Here is a 14,795-nt window from a genome sequence, read left to right as displayed (position 1 = left end):
GGATGTATATCAATTTATCGGCCATTGTCTAATCCTTGGGTATTCGCCGTCACCATTATACTACGGACGAAGCCAATAGTAGTTGGATAAAAAAATGGTATTAAGAATTAACAGACTTACATATTAATATAAAGAATAGCTTTTCTCTATACATATAAAACTGTTACCTTTTTGTTGTATCTTTTGTATATCCTTTTGGACAATCTTTCACACATTCTGATTTATCCTAAGAAAAATTTTATCTGAGTTATGATTTAACAATTCAAAAAGGTTCATAATACAAAATTTAAATATATTTAATTTCATGTTTTTTGTGTCTAAAGCAATTAAGATTTTTGGCTGAAAAAAACTATTGTTTGAATCCAAAGAAAATCATTTTCAATTCTTTTAACTTACAAATTTTACCCCAAAGTTGGGGTTACCATAAACAACCCCAAACGGTTTTTTTTAACAAATCAGATATACTTTCGACATTTAACATAAAAATCCGTGTTTTTATCCCTTTTCCTCCACAAAAACTTTATTAAGCTACTTTGTCCAAGATCCGAGTATTTACATTATCAAAACATCAGAACTTCAATTTATTAAAACAGCTTCACCTTTTCTTCACTCTCATCTTTTTACATATTGTAGCGAATAATTGTAGGAATCATCACGCAAAAAATTCGGCTTCATACCTTACCCATAACTACAGACGGTTGGACAGGCGAATAAAGGACTTTATAGAGAAGCTAGCTCTGCTGAAAAGTATACCTCAATAAGATGTAAACTACTGGAGCAGTGAAGGCATTGGTTGGCAGACGGGCCATAACATTGAGAACAGCTGGCATCACATTTCTCACATGTTCGAGTCTCTTCTTGGCTTCTAAAATTATTTAAGTTTGCTAAAATCTAATTAAGATAAGATTTTAGATAAGATTTATTTCCTCTAAGGTGCATATAATTAGGACGAGTTACTAATAAAGTTTACAATTTTTGACTATTAGGTTTCTTCCTGAAAAAGATTGCATATTAATAAGTTACTAAGTTTCTTCCTGAAAGAGATTGCAGGCAAGATAATTAATAAATAAATACATATTATAGTACACAACTTTCATTGTGATAGATAAATAATCAGATTGTAATTTATTAGCATATTAAGATTCTGTAGTACATTTATTATTTATGTACCTAGCTCAGGGTTGTAGTGAACTTCTCCTTCCCCGTTCACCTACATTTTACATTTTACTATACAATTTATATATAATTTGAACACTGAGCAAGCTGTGAAGCGAGTGGATGGCTTAACCCCGGCCGGGGTTGTTGAACCGCAGTTCTTCGCGGCGCTTACCAAATCGTTTCAGAGCTTAGAAAATAGTTGTAACAATTTTAGTTACTTAACTAGACATATAAAGACATATATAAAACTACTATACTAAGGTATGCTGAATATACCATCTAACAATCATTCCACTAGAATCCATACGGGGTTTCCAAAAATAAGACCAATACAATTAGGTTATTGGTGCCATGGAAGTTGGCCATGTTTTTATTCCCGTTATAAACTGCGACTCCCACCGCCCTAACGTTCCCGGATTTAATGATTTTAAGAACTGAGTATTTTAAATCCCGTGGGATTTTAATCCCACATTTCTTTGATACCTGCTAATTTATTTCCGAACCGACACTTTATTCCTACATCCCTGTGGCGTTTATTAAATAAGAATAAATTTACATATTTGGGTTTTTCGTTAAGTAAAAACTTGAGGGCTTGATGGATTTTAAACATTGCAATAACAAGGATTACATATGTACGGTGGGCGCGCATATGTACCTAGTAAAGTAAGGAGAAAATGAAGAATATTATCTGAAAAAGCTAAGTAAAAATTTAGTAAAAAAGGAAAACTAAAAGAAGATTATGAGTATTTAGAGAAAAACAGACTTAACTAGACTTTCATTTAAGTTATTTAGGTGGCGACGTGCATTGGCAGTTTTAATATCGTGTGTAAGTATGTTCGGCTAGGTTTGTTATAGAGTGGCTTTGCTACTTTGAAATGTAATTCTTATTTAAGTTTGATATTAAGAATGTGCTTTTTTGTTTGATTCAATTTAGGAAGGATAAAAATCATTTTTAGAAACACATCAGTTCTGGAATTGTTCTTCGAGTGAAGATTCTTTTATAAGGATTAATAAGACGTTAAGACTTAAGAAGAGAAATTTTGACTGTAGAGAAGTTTGACATCAAGGACTGGAAATAGAGATAGAGAAGGAGATGGCAGGTTTGGCGCTCGAGTGGCTGCGCACCAGAGTTCTGACCGCAGCGGCCAGTCCTTGGAGTAACTTATCTGGGCGTTTAACAAACGCTTCTTTGTTGGCAGAGTTTTATCTCTGGGAGGTTCAAATTGAGGACGATGTTTACCTCGAAATGGCTGGGGTTTATGACGAGATAAATGAGCTGCGCTCATTTATTTTTGTCAGGCAACCCCGCAGCTTGACAGGCCACCTGTCCGGGCTGTGCTCTTTGCGGCGCACACAAGCCGCCGTCCTTATCGTCGAAGGAAGGCTTTTGGTGTGCGCGGAAAGATGCGCTCAGACTCTTAGTGCGCGGCGTCGGTCACCTTACCTGCCAGAAGTTGTTGACGCTAATGAGGATTAAATGACTGAGTGATCTGATCTGAGGAGGAACTGACCGACGGTATGGCTGAGTGAGAAGGGTGGAAGAAGAGTTTGAGGAGAGAGAGTGAGCTAGAGACTAAAGACTAAAAGACTAAGTGAATGGATTTAAGTTAGGTTGAACACCTGTAAATATTGACGCCTAATTTAGTGATGAATGTATAAATGAAAGAATTGGAAATATGTATCAACCAATCGTTTAGATATTTTAGTTAGTTAGAGTCTGCTAGAGTCACCTTACTCCGGCGCTTAATACCTATGTAACCGCAGCAACAACTAAATAAATAAAGAGTGCATGAAAAAAGTTTTGATTTATTTGTAAAAAATTGTTAAAATAAATAACCTCTCCGAATTAATGGATTAATTATTCACGTTAACAATCCTCTGCTGCTGCTGTTGTAAGTAACTTACGTCGTTGTATATCCAACCTCACAATAAACTAATACCTCAACAACTTAATAACGCCAATGCTACTCTATAACTGGGTGTTTCCGTGCACAAATATAAGATTTTTTCCAGCCAGAAATAAAATAAGATAGTTAAGAATGACAATGGAATTGATGAAGTTAATGATTGATGGAGAAAAGGATTCTTGGTGATATTTGATGAATATAATGAGTATGAATAAACATAATTAAGTTTAAAAAGTTAAGATTTTGGGAATTTGGTGAAATTTTGTAGGAAGCACTATATACCCCCCCCCCCCTAGCTACCCGGGTGAGAGATCGGATCTTACAGATCCTATTTTTTGATTTTTGAGTTTAAGGCATAGATAAATAAATATTAGAACACTTACCATTAGTAGAAATAAGTGATTTTTGTTTTTTATAGGTACCTACGTAAAATCAATTTGGTTAAGAAAGTAGGTGAAACATTTTCTATTGAATTCTTTTTCATTTACTATTTGTTTTATATTGTTGGGGAGACTGTTAAAAATTGTGGGAAAAGAATGAAGGGGTGAATTTAGTAAAAAATTTCTATTTGCTCCATTTGCGTATGCAAAATTATTTACATTTCTTGTGTTGTACCTGTGGCGATCACGGGAGATTTCCCAGGTATTATTAAAAATTTCTGGCTGTAAGCCGTGTAGGTACCTATACATAAATTTACAGACGTTAAATTTAATTAATAGATTAATGGGTAAAATCCCATTACTTTTAAAATATTCTGCTGTGTGTGCTCTACTGGGTAAGTTTTCTATGATTCTTACTGCTGCCTTCTGGATTTTCAAAATTGGATTTAAAAGATAGGCTGGACAGGCTGTAAAGAGAAGGCAGCAGTATTCCACATTTGCCTTAATATAGCTGGAATATAAAATCTTTAAGTGTTTCTTATCAAGCAAGTGGCGCATAACGCGCATAGAATAAATAATCTTTGAAATTTTTGCATGTACTTTTTTAAGGTGATAAGAAAACTTTAATTTTGTATCCAGACTGATTCCTAAGTGCTTTACAAAACCCTCATTATTATCATCTACAAGGTTTAATTTTGTGATCTTTTCAGGGATGCTTTCACCTACGTTGTTCATGTCTATGTAGACATTGAATTCCGTTTTCAATTGAATTTCTTCAGGGGTAAGATTTTCTCTGGGGGAAGTAAAGACCATAACTTTGGTCTTGAGGGGATGGATTAAGAGTTCATTTGCGTTATACCAGGCGGTCAGCTTAGGGATAGTTGTTTTTGCGAGTTCAATCAATTCCGCTAATGAATTTCTTTCCATGAAGGTTAGGGCATCATCAGCGAAAAGATTAATGAAAACTTCTGGGCTACAATTTGCAAGATCATTTATGAAAATTAAAAATAATACTGGGCCAAGGACTGACCCCTGTAATACGCCTATGATAATCTCTTCCAATGTAGATGAAAACAGCCCCTTAAAGTACACCTTTTGACGCCTATTACTATAATATGAACGGAACCATTGTAGTGGTAATCCCCTAATCCCTGCATTCTTTAACTTTTCAAACAACAGATTTCTAGGGATCATGTCGAAACACTTCCGTATGTCCAAAAATATGGACATACAGGAATTGTTTCGACCTAGGCACTGAGTGATCATATTTGAGAGGTCAAGAACATTATGGTAAGTTGAGATGTTTTTCCTGAACCCAAATTGTCTGCAGTTAAAAAAGTTTTTTTCATCCAAAAAATTTACCAAGCTATCGCATACGTATTTTTCCAGGGGCTTGCTTAGGTTATCAATCAATGATATACCACGATGGTTATCCCTTTGATTGAGTGAACCTGATTTGTGGAGGACAATAATTTTGCTTATCTTCATTCCATCAGGAAAAGTGCCAGATTGAAGGGAAAGGTTATAGATATGGCAAAGGGGGTGTGCGATAACATCCGCACAACGGGAAATTAAGAACATACTTACATCGTTAATGTCTGTGGACCTTTTGGGCCTGATGTTTCTTATAAAATTTATCACTTTGAAAGGATAGAGAGGTTCAAAAAAGATTGAGTCTTGGATGGGGGGGGGTAAATATTCTGCAAAATTTTTTCCTGTTGTTGGGATCTCAGGTTTAAGGGAGGTTCCAATCTGGCTAAAATAGGAATTGAATTCGTTAGCGATAGCTTGGTCACCCTCTACTTTCCTATCCCCGACCTCCAAATATGAACACTCAGCACTCTTTTGATCAAATCCTAGCATATCTTTTAAGCAACGCCATAATTTTTTACTGTCTCTGCCGCAATTTCTTATATTTGATCTATAGTATTCAAGTTTTGCACGTCGTACATTTCTATTGTAAGAGTTTCTATAAGAGTTATACAACAGCTCACTTTCCCTTGTTCTTTCCCTAAGAAAATTGTCATGGAGGGTGTGTTTGTGCTCCCTCATTCTCAAGAGGTACTCGTTCATGAAGGGCTGTTGGGGCTGGACCCTTAAGTTTTTTTTGACTTTTACAATGGGGCATAAGGTGTTGTATAACTCAAGAAACTTAACTATAAAATTACTATAGGCAACATTGACGTCATTTTGGTTAAGTACATTTGACCAATCGGTACTGAAAAGTGCGTCATTCAGTGAATTAATGTTATCATCGCCTAGCAACCTTTTTTCATAAGAATCAGGTTGTTTTGGTTTTTTGTTAGCATTAATTCTATACGCATTTATCAGCAACAAGTGGTCACTTATTTGTGATGTTAAGACACAAGACAACATAAGATTTGGAATAAAATTACCAACACCAAAAATGTCAATCAAAGTTGAAGTGTTTTTTGTGATTCTAGTGGCTCTGGTAATTGTATTCAAAATGCCGTTGAAATTTAATGACTCTAGCAGACGCATACTTGGGCTGTTGTTTTCATTAATCTTGAACAAATCAAGATTAATGTCTCCAACAATAAAAAACGGTAGGTTGAGTGACATAATCCTATCCAATAGTTCAAGGTAAATTTCAAAAAATTCATCAAGTTCAGCATTACTTTGATTAGGCGGTCTATAGGTGTTCAACACCAAGAATTTAAATCCATTAAACGAACATTTGAGACAGATAGATTCACATATACGTTCTTTAAAAGAGATATTGTCAAACATTCTTACTACTTTATAATGTTTTTGTACAAGTAAACCCACCCCTCCCCCCCTTTGTGATTTTCTAAGGTTGACATGCCAGTTATAGCCTTCGATATTATACACATCAAAATTTGCATTGGAATTTGCCCAGAGCTCTTGACATGCAAGAACGCTGGGCCGTATTCCTTTGCAATTAAATTTGTCTATGCACGCCACCAATTCATCAAATTTAGAGTTAATTGATTGACAGTTTAAAGAAAATAAAATTATCAGTTGTTCTCTAAAAGATTTTAATTTTGTTATTGCTTCATTTTCGGACATATATTGACAGTTAATACCAAATTCCTTGTTGAATCCATCAAAATGCTGGCCATAAATAGGGTTTAGGAGGTCTAGTGTCGGGTTGAGATTTAAATTAGCAGGTACCTGTTCATTTAATCCATTAGGGAGGCTTGTAGGGTACTGGTGTGGAGTCTAGGTTTATCGCAGGAGGATTAGCACGTATATCATCCAGTGGGAACGACTGAAAAACAATATATATCAGCATACATAAAACATAAACATATTTACAATAGTAATAATAGTGAAATAGATAAAACATTTAGTCAGGAGGTGATGTGCCTCCGCTCTTTACTCTTTCCCCCCCCCCCGTGGTGTATTTGCTAGATACAAAATCTGTAATCAGTAATTTTAATCTAAATGTTGACATAGGGGGTAGGTAGGTTAAAATAGAGTTAAATTCTATACGTGTGTTTTTTATTCTTTTGACAACGATGACAAGGAGAAAAAACAGATCAGAATTAATTGTGATACAACATATAACATATGCTGTGTTACATAGAACTAATGGATTAAATTAGTAATTAGTAATAAAGTCTTTGAGGACAGTAAGTATTTGTTATCTGCTCAAAAATAACTATCTATTTATTTTATCTTACTGTCGTTAGTTTTCTTTGCAGTTCTTGCAGGCAGAGATTTCAGTTGTGGTAGCGGCTGCAGTCTAGCTGAGTCCGCTTCTGGCTCCTTGGCTACTGGGCGGGCTGCTGCTGTGGCAGGGGCTGGAGCTGCTGCTACGTTGGATGCTGCTGCTGGAGCTGGAGTTGGAGTCGGCTCGGCTGGGGCAGCTGCATTCTCATCCTCGGCCTCAGGGACATCGGCGGTTGCCGTGTCAGAGGTGGTGGCGGGCTCCAGGGGTGGGAACTCGTCCATGTTGGCAGCGTTGGGAGGAGGTTCAAAGTTATCCTCAAAATCATCCTCTGTGATGAGGGGATTGCAAAACTTTGAGTTAGGGAAGAACGATCCTCTGTCTGTGTAGGGCACGCTGTTGTATTTGATCAGGGGGGGCTCCGTTGATGTGTTGAACAGCTTCTCGGTGCCAGGTATTTGTTTAGTCATACCAATTAGTGTGTCGGCAAATGGATTTAGTACTTTTTGCCATTTAGATCCAGACTTGATCTGAAAGGCCACAGTCTCTCCCATTATTTTCGTACGGGAGATCAGCTTAGTTGAGTGCAGAAACGTCTGGACGCTTTTATTCAAGCGCGTCGCGTCATACTGCACTTTCATCATTCTTCCTGGGTAATAAGGTGCAGGGGACACACTCTGGCTGGCTGACTTGTACTGGTTCATCTTAGCTGTATACTCCTCGAGGACGGGACGCTTGGAGATCATTACCGCTTGGAGGTGGACACGGCTATGAAACCTGAAGATGGCCTGGGGGATCTCCTTCTTCTTGGGGTTGAACGGCAAGTGGTGTGCGTACTCGATGACGTCCCCCCAGTACTGGGGGACGAAATCGAGGAGGCCATTACGGTGGGCTATCTTTAGTGAGGGCAGAATGAGTGTGTTGTATATCTTGAGCATCGTGATCTTCTCACGGCAGTGCGGTGACTGGAAGTTCGTCACCCGCAGGCTCCACGCCCTACTTCTCTGCTCGCGGCAGGAATTCTGAAAGAAGGAATAACGTTTAAAATTGTCATCGTTATTTGCTTGTGTTTTGAATTTACTCTGAAGAACCGCTATACTATCCTTAATCGCTTTTAGAGTTTCTGCCGATATTTGGGCATCCTTAAAATTATCAATTTGTTCAAGTACAGAGATTTTGTCACTAAGTTCGGAAAATTGTTTTTTAACCGCATCTATTTCTTTTTTGTGGCTAGAGATAGTATTAAAAACTTCTTCGTGTCTTACCTTAGCTTTTTTGTTATCATATTCCTCGAATTTTTTGTCAAAAATCACTTCCATTTTTTTCCAAAATTCAGGAGATGATTGTTCCGGCAACATTTTCAAGCGAGTGAAGCCGTGTGGCTAAGATGGAGGTGATTTTGAATGCAGCTAGCCAATAGGGTGCGAGGAAATATTGATAACAGCCAATAGCGTGGTTTGTTGTTGACGCTACTTACTATCTAGCCAATGAGAGCGCGACACAGATTTGGCCCTCGTGTGATGTGGCCAAGTTTAAAACAGAAATAGATAAAATACTGCGGATTTTTATTTCACTTGATTAGGCGATTTTTCACTAGGATAGTATAAAACGGTTTTACACCGGCGATTTTACCTAGACGGCGGTGTAAAATATGGTGCCAAAACTATATACGAGTTTGCCCATGGCTACCATATCTTCCCAGTACCAACACGCGGAGGGACCACGGACGTGGGGTAAAGGGGAAATTAGTAAAGAGCGGGGGGTGTGCTGTACAGACTAGTACACACACATGGGCTAGAGAGAGAGAGATGTTGTTCGCTCCACGCTCTGAATTAAACAAGATTAGCTTCTATGAAAACAAATGTTAGAAAAAGTATTTGGAGACCATCAGTTAAGAAGTCCCATGGATGACGTAAAAGCACAAAAAAATATTTAGTGGAAAAATAATGGCCTAAATCTGATTAATTTTGGTAGATAATAACCAGCATTGAACTGTGATGAAGAAACATGTATAGCAAAGAACCAGGGCCAGCTTAAATGAGAGATCATAGAATTAATTCGTTTTTTGTTGACCTCCTAACCTTTTGCAGGCTAACAAGGACGACAACATCCACATGTAACAAAGCACTAAAAAATCATGGATTTACAAACCGACAAAGGGAGATATAAAGTAGGTTTTCAGAAGCAAAAAGGGATAGGAAGAAACTTTGAAATTTAATGATGAAGATAGAAAATCAAGAAAACTTTTTATGTGATTATAGATGTGTACAAACAAAGTTAACAATATAATAGATGCTTTAGAGAATCTTAAATAAAGACTGAGAAATTCACGATTACAAAACTAGCATCGAAAGCAAAAATACTTACCCCTCGATATTAGTATGTAAAAGAGCCAAATACTCATTAGATTCACAGTTTTCACCACATTTACCACTAAAACAAAAAAATATATCGTACCAACTGAGGATGGGGGAATTGAATTGGATAACCCAATTTCTAAATTTATATTTTAAAAGATTTTAAATTTTTTTTTTGTGGTGGGGAATTTTCATTTTTTTTTGGGGGGGGGGGGATAATTTTTTTTCTAGGGGCGACTTCTCTTGGGAGGGTGGTAGTACCCTCCCCCCAAATAGTTATAAACCTTCCCGGGACCTATGAGAAGCTACCCTGTTAAGGATAACCCGATCCGTTCTGCGGTTAGCGAGATCCTTCGTTACAAACAAACAAACACAGACAGACTTCTTTTTTGTATTACGAGATCTTTCGTTACGAACAGACAAACAAACAGACAGATAGACAGACAGACATCGTTCTACTTTGTATTATAGATAGATAAATTAAAAAGCTAAATAAATAAACTATATAAAACAGGTTATTATATGTCATAAAACATTTAATAAGGAGATTTTCTCCCACATCTTATATGCCGACATCTTAAGGGACATGACAACGGACAATAAATTTATGTACATCCCCGAAGATGATATTCTAAATAAACCCTTTTGTAGATAAAATTTTTGTCAAAACTTTTTGAAACTGCTAATTTGTACGAACCAATAATGATTTATTAAAAGTCCTCAAAGTTTTATAACCATTGTATGAGTGAACACGTTTTAATAATACTTTGGGGACCAGTAAAATTTATCTCCTTACCTTTCTGCTCTAAGGTATTTACTTGAGTATTTGGGAGAAACTTATGCTATCAAAAGTAATAATTCTTACCTTTCTTTAGAACATTTTGTAATTGGAGCTTTAGTTATTTTAATATCAGCTTTGTCGGGTAAATAAACTTCGTTAGCAACTTCGCTCTTTTCTGGTACGCCTAAAAATACATTTTAAATCCTCTAAAAAATCATTTTTTAAACAGTTTACAGACAAAGAGACAGATGGACATATCGACGGATGAAGTGAGTTTTAGTATCCATTGATGAAAATAATTTTCCACTTCCCCAACTGTTATGTATAATACAGTTAAGTAAGTAAAATAACAAAGATGAAAACATCCATAAGTAGCGAAACACAAAAAAGTTCATGGATTTACAAACGGAGTTATAGAGAATTTTAGAAGTCATAAAAATGAGAGAGAATAAATGTTTATTAAAAAGTTTAAAAATTACGAAACCTTTCAAAAATATATTTGTCTTTCGTGGAATGACTAACATACTGTCGCACCAAGTAAATTATTTACTGGATGCTCTTTGGTAAATGGTATCTCCACCAAAAAAAAACCAACAGTCTATCTTTAATAGATGCCAAGAAAATCACATTTCCAACATAGTGTTACGGACGGAAGGACAAAGTGAATTATAGAGTAGCTTTGATGCTAAAAATATACTAGCAATAGAGAAAATTCAATTATAAAGTGAAGCAAAAAGCCTTTAGTAAAGATTGGCAATTTACAAAGAATAGAAGGGAATAAATAAATAGTTTTGTTTCATTTTCTCTGTGCGGAGAATACAGGGATATAAAGGGATAAGACAATAGACGATAAATTGATCTACATACCCAATGATAATAAACAAAATTTCCCCTTCTGTAGATGAAATGGAAAATTGAACACCTTCGGTTTCAACCAATTAATAAAGATTGAGGTAGGTTAAGTTTTTAAGCCAACCAATAACATTACTCGGGAAAAAACTTTAGGTACCAGAGTAATTTACAGTCCAATATCCCCTCCCTCCCTATGTAAAATTACTTTCTTAATATTAGAGCAACTATATCCCCCCACCCCTCACACCACATCTAATTATTAAAACAAGTCTTCACAAATGATTGTATTAAAATGATTTACAAATGGCTGCGCCCCTAGTATCTCGGGGTCATGTATTCAAAAGGGAAGGGCGATGGATTCAGAAAACCAATAGCCTAAGCCAATCCAGGGACCAATGTAAAGCAACTCTAAAATGGATAACTTAATTCGGTTTAGACGGACACTCACACATAGACATCCTATTACTTTTATATAAGGAATTAGACAATGCAACGAATTCTAAAAAAAAATGAAAAATTACCTGAATTCTGATTTTGATAAACATTTTTGTCAGGGAAAGGATCCTCTGATGTTCCATGTAATACTAAAATAATAAAATTATGTATATACGTCTGCCAGTCTGTCCGTAAAGCAATATGGGGTTTTGGAGGTTGTAAATATAAAAAATATTTTCTTGATTTTTTAACCTTTATTTAAAATAATCAGTTGTTCTCTAAAAATGCCTAGTCGAGCAAAACAAAATGTAAATAAAGGGAAAAGGGTATTTTTTCACGTGTTTGTGTTTTACTTCAGGTTAGGTTAGGTTTTATTAGGAAAATTGTATCCCGGCAGGGTTGGGGCAACGCAGGTATATGCCCCGCAGAAAAAATGACATTCTTATTTACAGTTTATTTTTAAAAATTAGGAGTCCCGGTTTCATTATCATGAGTCACTTTAAGGTAAAGCATCTTTCTTTTATGTTACTATCTATTTATCTCATTATCTATCTTATTAACTATCTATCCTATCTATCTATTACCTAGTTGCCAATGTTTAAGAATGCCATCAGCTTTTGCATCAAAATTGCCAGCGTTTTCAACATCTAAATTTTGGAATAGTTATTTCTCGCATCGTATTATAAACAGCTTTCCGCGGATATAAAATGTAGGTACAATTATAAGATTACAACTAGGTTTTTAGCCTCGAAGAACCGAAGACGTATTTTTTTCGTATAGCTAATACGGGAAAATACATAAGTTAATTTTTTGATGAAACAAGAATAGTGTTCATGAAAATTGATGACTTTCTAAAAAGAAAAGAAGAATAGTTTTTATGAATGATGCTTAATGGCAAAATTGTCTGTAATACGATGATATGTATGATTCTTTGTTATGGTTGAGAACTGGTTCTAATCCTGCGGATATTAACGGTTTCGAAGCCATACTGGAAATTATGTTACCTAAAAACCATTCTCCAGTAGGATCTTCACCCCAAAAGTGGACGGATAAAAATGGCCAGTCTTCAAAACCTAAAATATATTCATTTTTTAACTCAAGAAGGAAGTTGATATTGGACTGAAAATTAAACTGTTACCCAAAGTTTCATAAATAAATCATCTAATTCGTTGGCTAAAAAACTTGGAAAACTTTATTCAATCTTGATTAGGTAGTACAAACCAGCAGTGTCCACACTTTTTGGCCAAAAATTACAATCTACAAAGGGGTAATAGTTATTTCTCGCATCGTATTATAAACAGCTTTCCGCGGATAAAGAATGTACAATTATATGATTAAAACCAGTTTTTAGCCCCAAGGTGCCGAAGGCACGGGCTAAAAAAACTGGTTTTAATCTTATGATTGTACATTTTTATATTCGTAGAAATCTGGATATAATACGATGCTGGACATAGTTTTTTTCGTATGGATGAGAACCGGTTCCTATCCACCGGATTCGAATGAATACGAGAAACATGTTTATCATCATTAGGGTTATATTTAAATTTATTTTCCTTTGTCTTATACCTTAATATCCCTGCTAAAACTAGGTAAATTGTTAATAAAGTATGGCAAATAAATTGTTAATTAAATAAAAAAGCTTTTATCAGCTAATAAGATATGGGATACATAGAGCACAGTTTACATGAAAAGTTAATTAAATGATAAAAATGGATATAGAATCAGAGGATATATTGACAGGGGAAAATTTAGGTTGCTATAATAATAGGTCTCATTTATTGGTCAGTTCGTTCATCCTGTAGAAGGGGAGGGGATGGGGTATAGGGTGTTGATGGGAGGTATCATTATTTTGGCTAGCTGCGAGTATCACTTTATTAGAGTACATGAAATTCTGGTGCAACATCAAAGTAATAATATATCGATTAATAAATTATTTGGACAATATAAAAATAATTGGTTAGATACAAAATCATTAGAAGTACAATGGATATAAAAAAAACGTGGATATTATGACACAATTTTGGTTGCTAACATGGACATCACTTATTGGTCAGTTCGTTCATCCAGAGTTTGATGGGAGGGGATGGATAAGGTTTTTAACCATTCTAACAAGCACCAAAAATTTAAACGAATACGATAACGCCGTTCAAAACTTTTGGTACTAATTCAATTTATAGTCCATGTTCCCCTCCCCACACTATAAATTAAATAAGTGATTGTCTATTGTCCTATCACTGTATTCCTGCTGATTACCTGAAGAAATTTTATCTTGTGGTCGAGGTAATAGCAAATTTGATCTAGTTCCTCGGGGTGATCTAAATAATTTATAAATTAATGTAACAGGATATCCGTCAATATGACCTACAAAAATCTTAAATTGTTCTTTAATTTCATGGAAGTTTTTTTTATTAATCTAAAGAATGTTTTATGCCATTTAGTGGTAGTGTACAAAACCAACTTCCCCCCTCAAAACAACAAAATAATCAATCATAAAATTTAATAAACAAATATGAAAAAAAAAATCATCTAATAAACAGCACTAATTTTGAGTTTTTATATTAATTTATTGTCAATTGAAATATCCCTGGATTGCATGACAATTTACCGGCGCTTTCCCTCAAAGTGCATGTTGGGTACTAGCACACCTCCTCTTATTTTTTAAATGACTTTAAAAAGAGCAAGTATATTATAGTTAGATTATGTCTAGCCTCTGGGTAGTCCTTCGTGGTTACCAAATATAGCATAATCTAACTAACCTGCCCTAAAATAATATACACACTTTCCTTTATATTCAATTTGGTAAAATAAGAGTGGGGGAGTCAGTGATCAACAGACACTTTTGATTGAACGACCTTTTGATTGAACGACCTTTGTCTGGAAGTCCTAACTGCGAATGACATAATTAGGTGCCTTTATTAAAGTCTCTAGTATTGAGGGATATTTACCTTAATGATATTTTAAGATGACCTCTGGGACTGGGTGGATACTTGAGGCTAATAACAGGATATTTACCTTAATGATATTTTTAGATGTCCTCTGCGTGGATATTTACCTTAATGATATTTTAAGACGACCTCTGGGTGGATACTTGAGGCTAATAACAGGATATTTACTTTAATGATATTTTAAGACGACCTCTGGGTGGATATTTGAGGCTAATAACAGGATATTTACCTTAGTGATATTTTAAGATGTCCTCTGGGTGGATACTTGAGGCTAAAAACAGGATATTTACCTTAATGATATTTTAAGATGTCCTCTGGGTGGATA

At 35.3% G+C, this 14,795-nt stretch overlaps 1 protein-coding gene across 2 annotated transcripts in view; it reads right to left on the bottom strand.

Annotated features, from left to right (window-relative positions):
- LOC145306122 (furin-1-like) overlaps positions 1-14,795 on the bottom strand; it is a 114,557-nt gene that overhangs the window by 23,696 nt on the left and 76,066 nt on the right. For both annotated transcript variants that reach the window (XM_080148075.1, XM_080148076.1), the window contains exons 24-31: positions 13,779-13,840; positions 12,530-12,598; positions 12,110-12,172; positions 11,612-11,674; positions 10,323-10,422; positions 9,468-9,533; positions 754-865; positions 168-226 (exon numbers count right to left, since the gene is read on the bottom strand). In XM_080148075.1, coding sequence (XP_080004201.1) covers positions 168-226; positions 754-865; positions 9,468-9,533; positions 10,323-10,422; positions 11,612-11,674; positions 12,110-12,172; positions 12,530-12,598; positions 13,779-13,840 — 594 coding nt within the window. The remainder of the gene's footprint in view (positions 1-167; positions 227-753; positions 866-9,467; positions 9,534-10,322; positions 10,423-11,611; positions 11,675-12,109; positions 12,173-12,529; positions 12,599-13,778; positions 13,841-14,795) is intronic.

Source organism: Acartia tonsa, chromosome 14, assembly GCF_053477335.1.
Source record: "Acartia tonsa isolate MP-2025a chromosome 14, ASM5347733v1, whole genome shotgun sequence".
In the NCBI taxonomy this organism is placed as follows: Eukaryota; Metazoa; Arthropoda; class Copepoda; order Calanoida; family Acartiidae; genus Acartia; species Acartia tonsa.
Note: the sequence above shows the minus strand (reverse complement) of the source record. Positions and strands in the feature narration are given on the sequence as shown.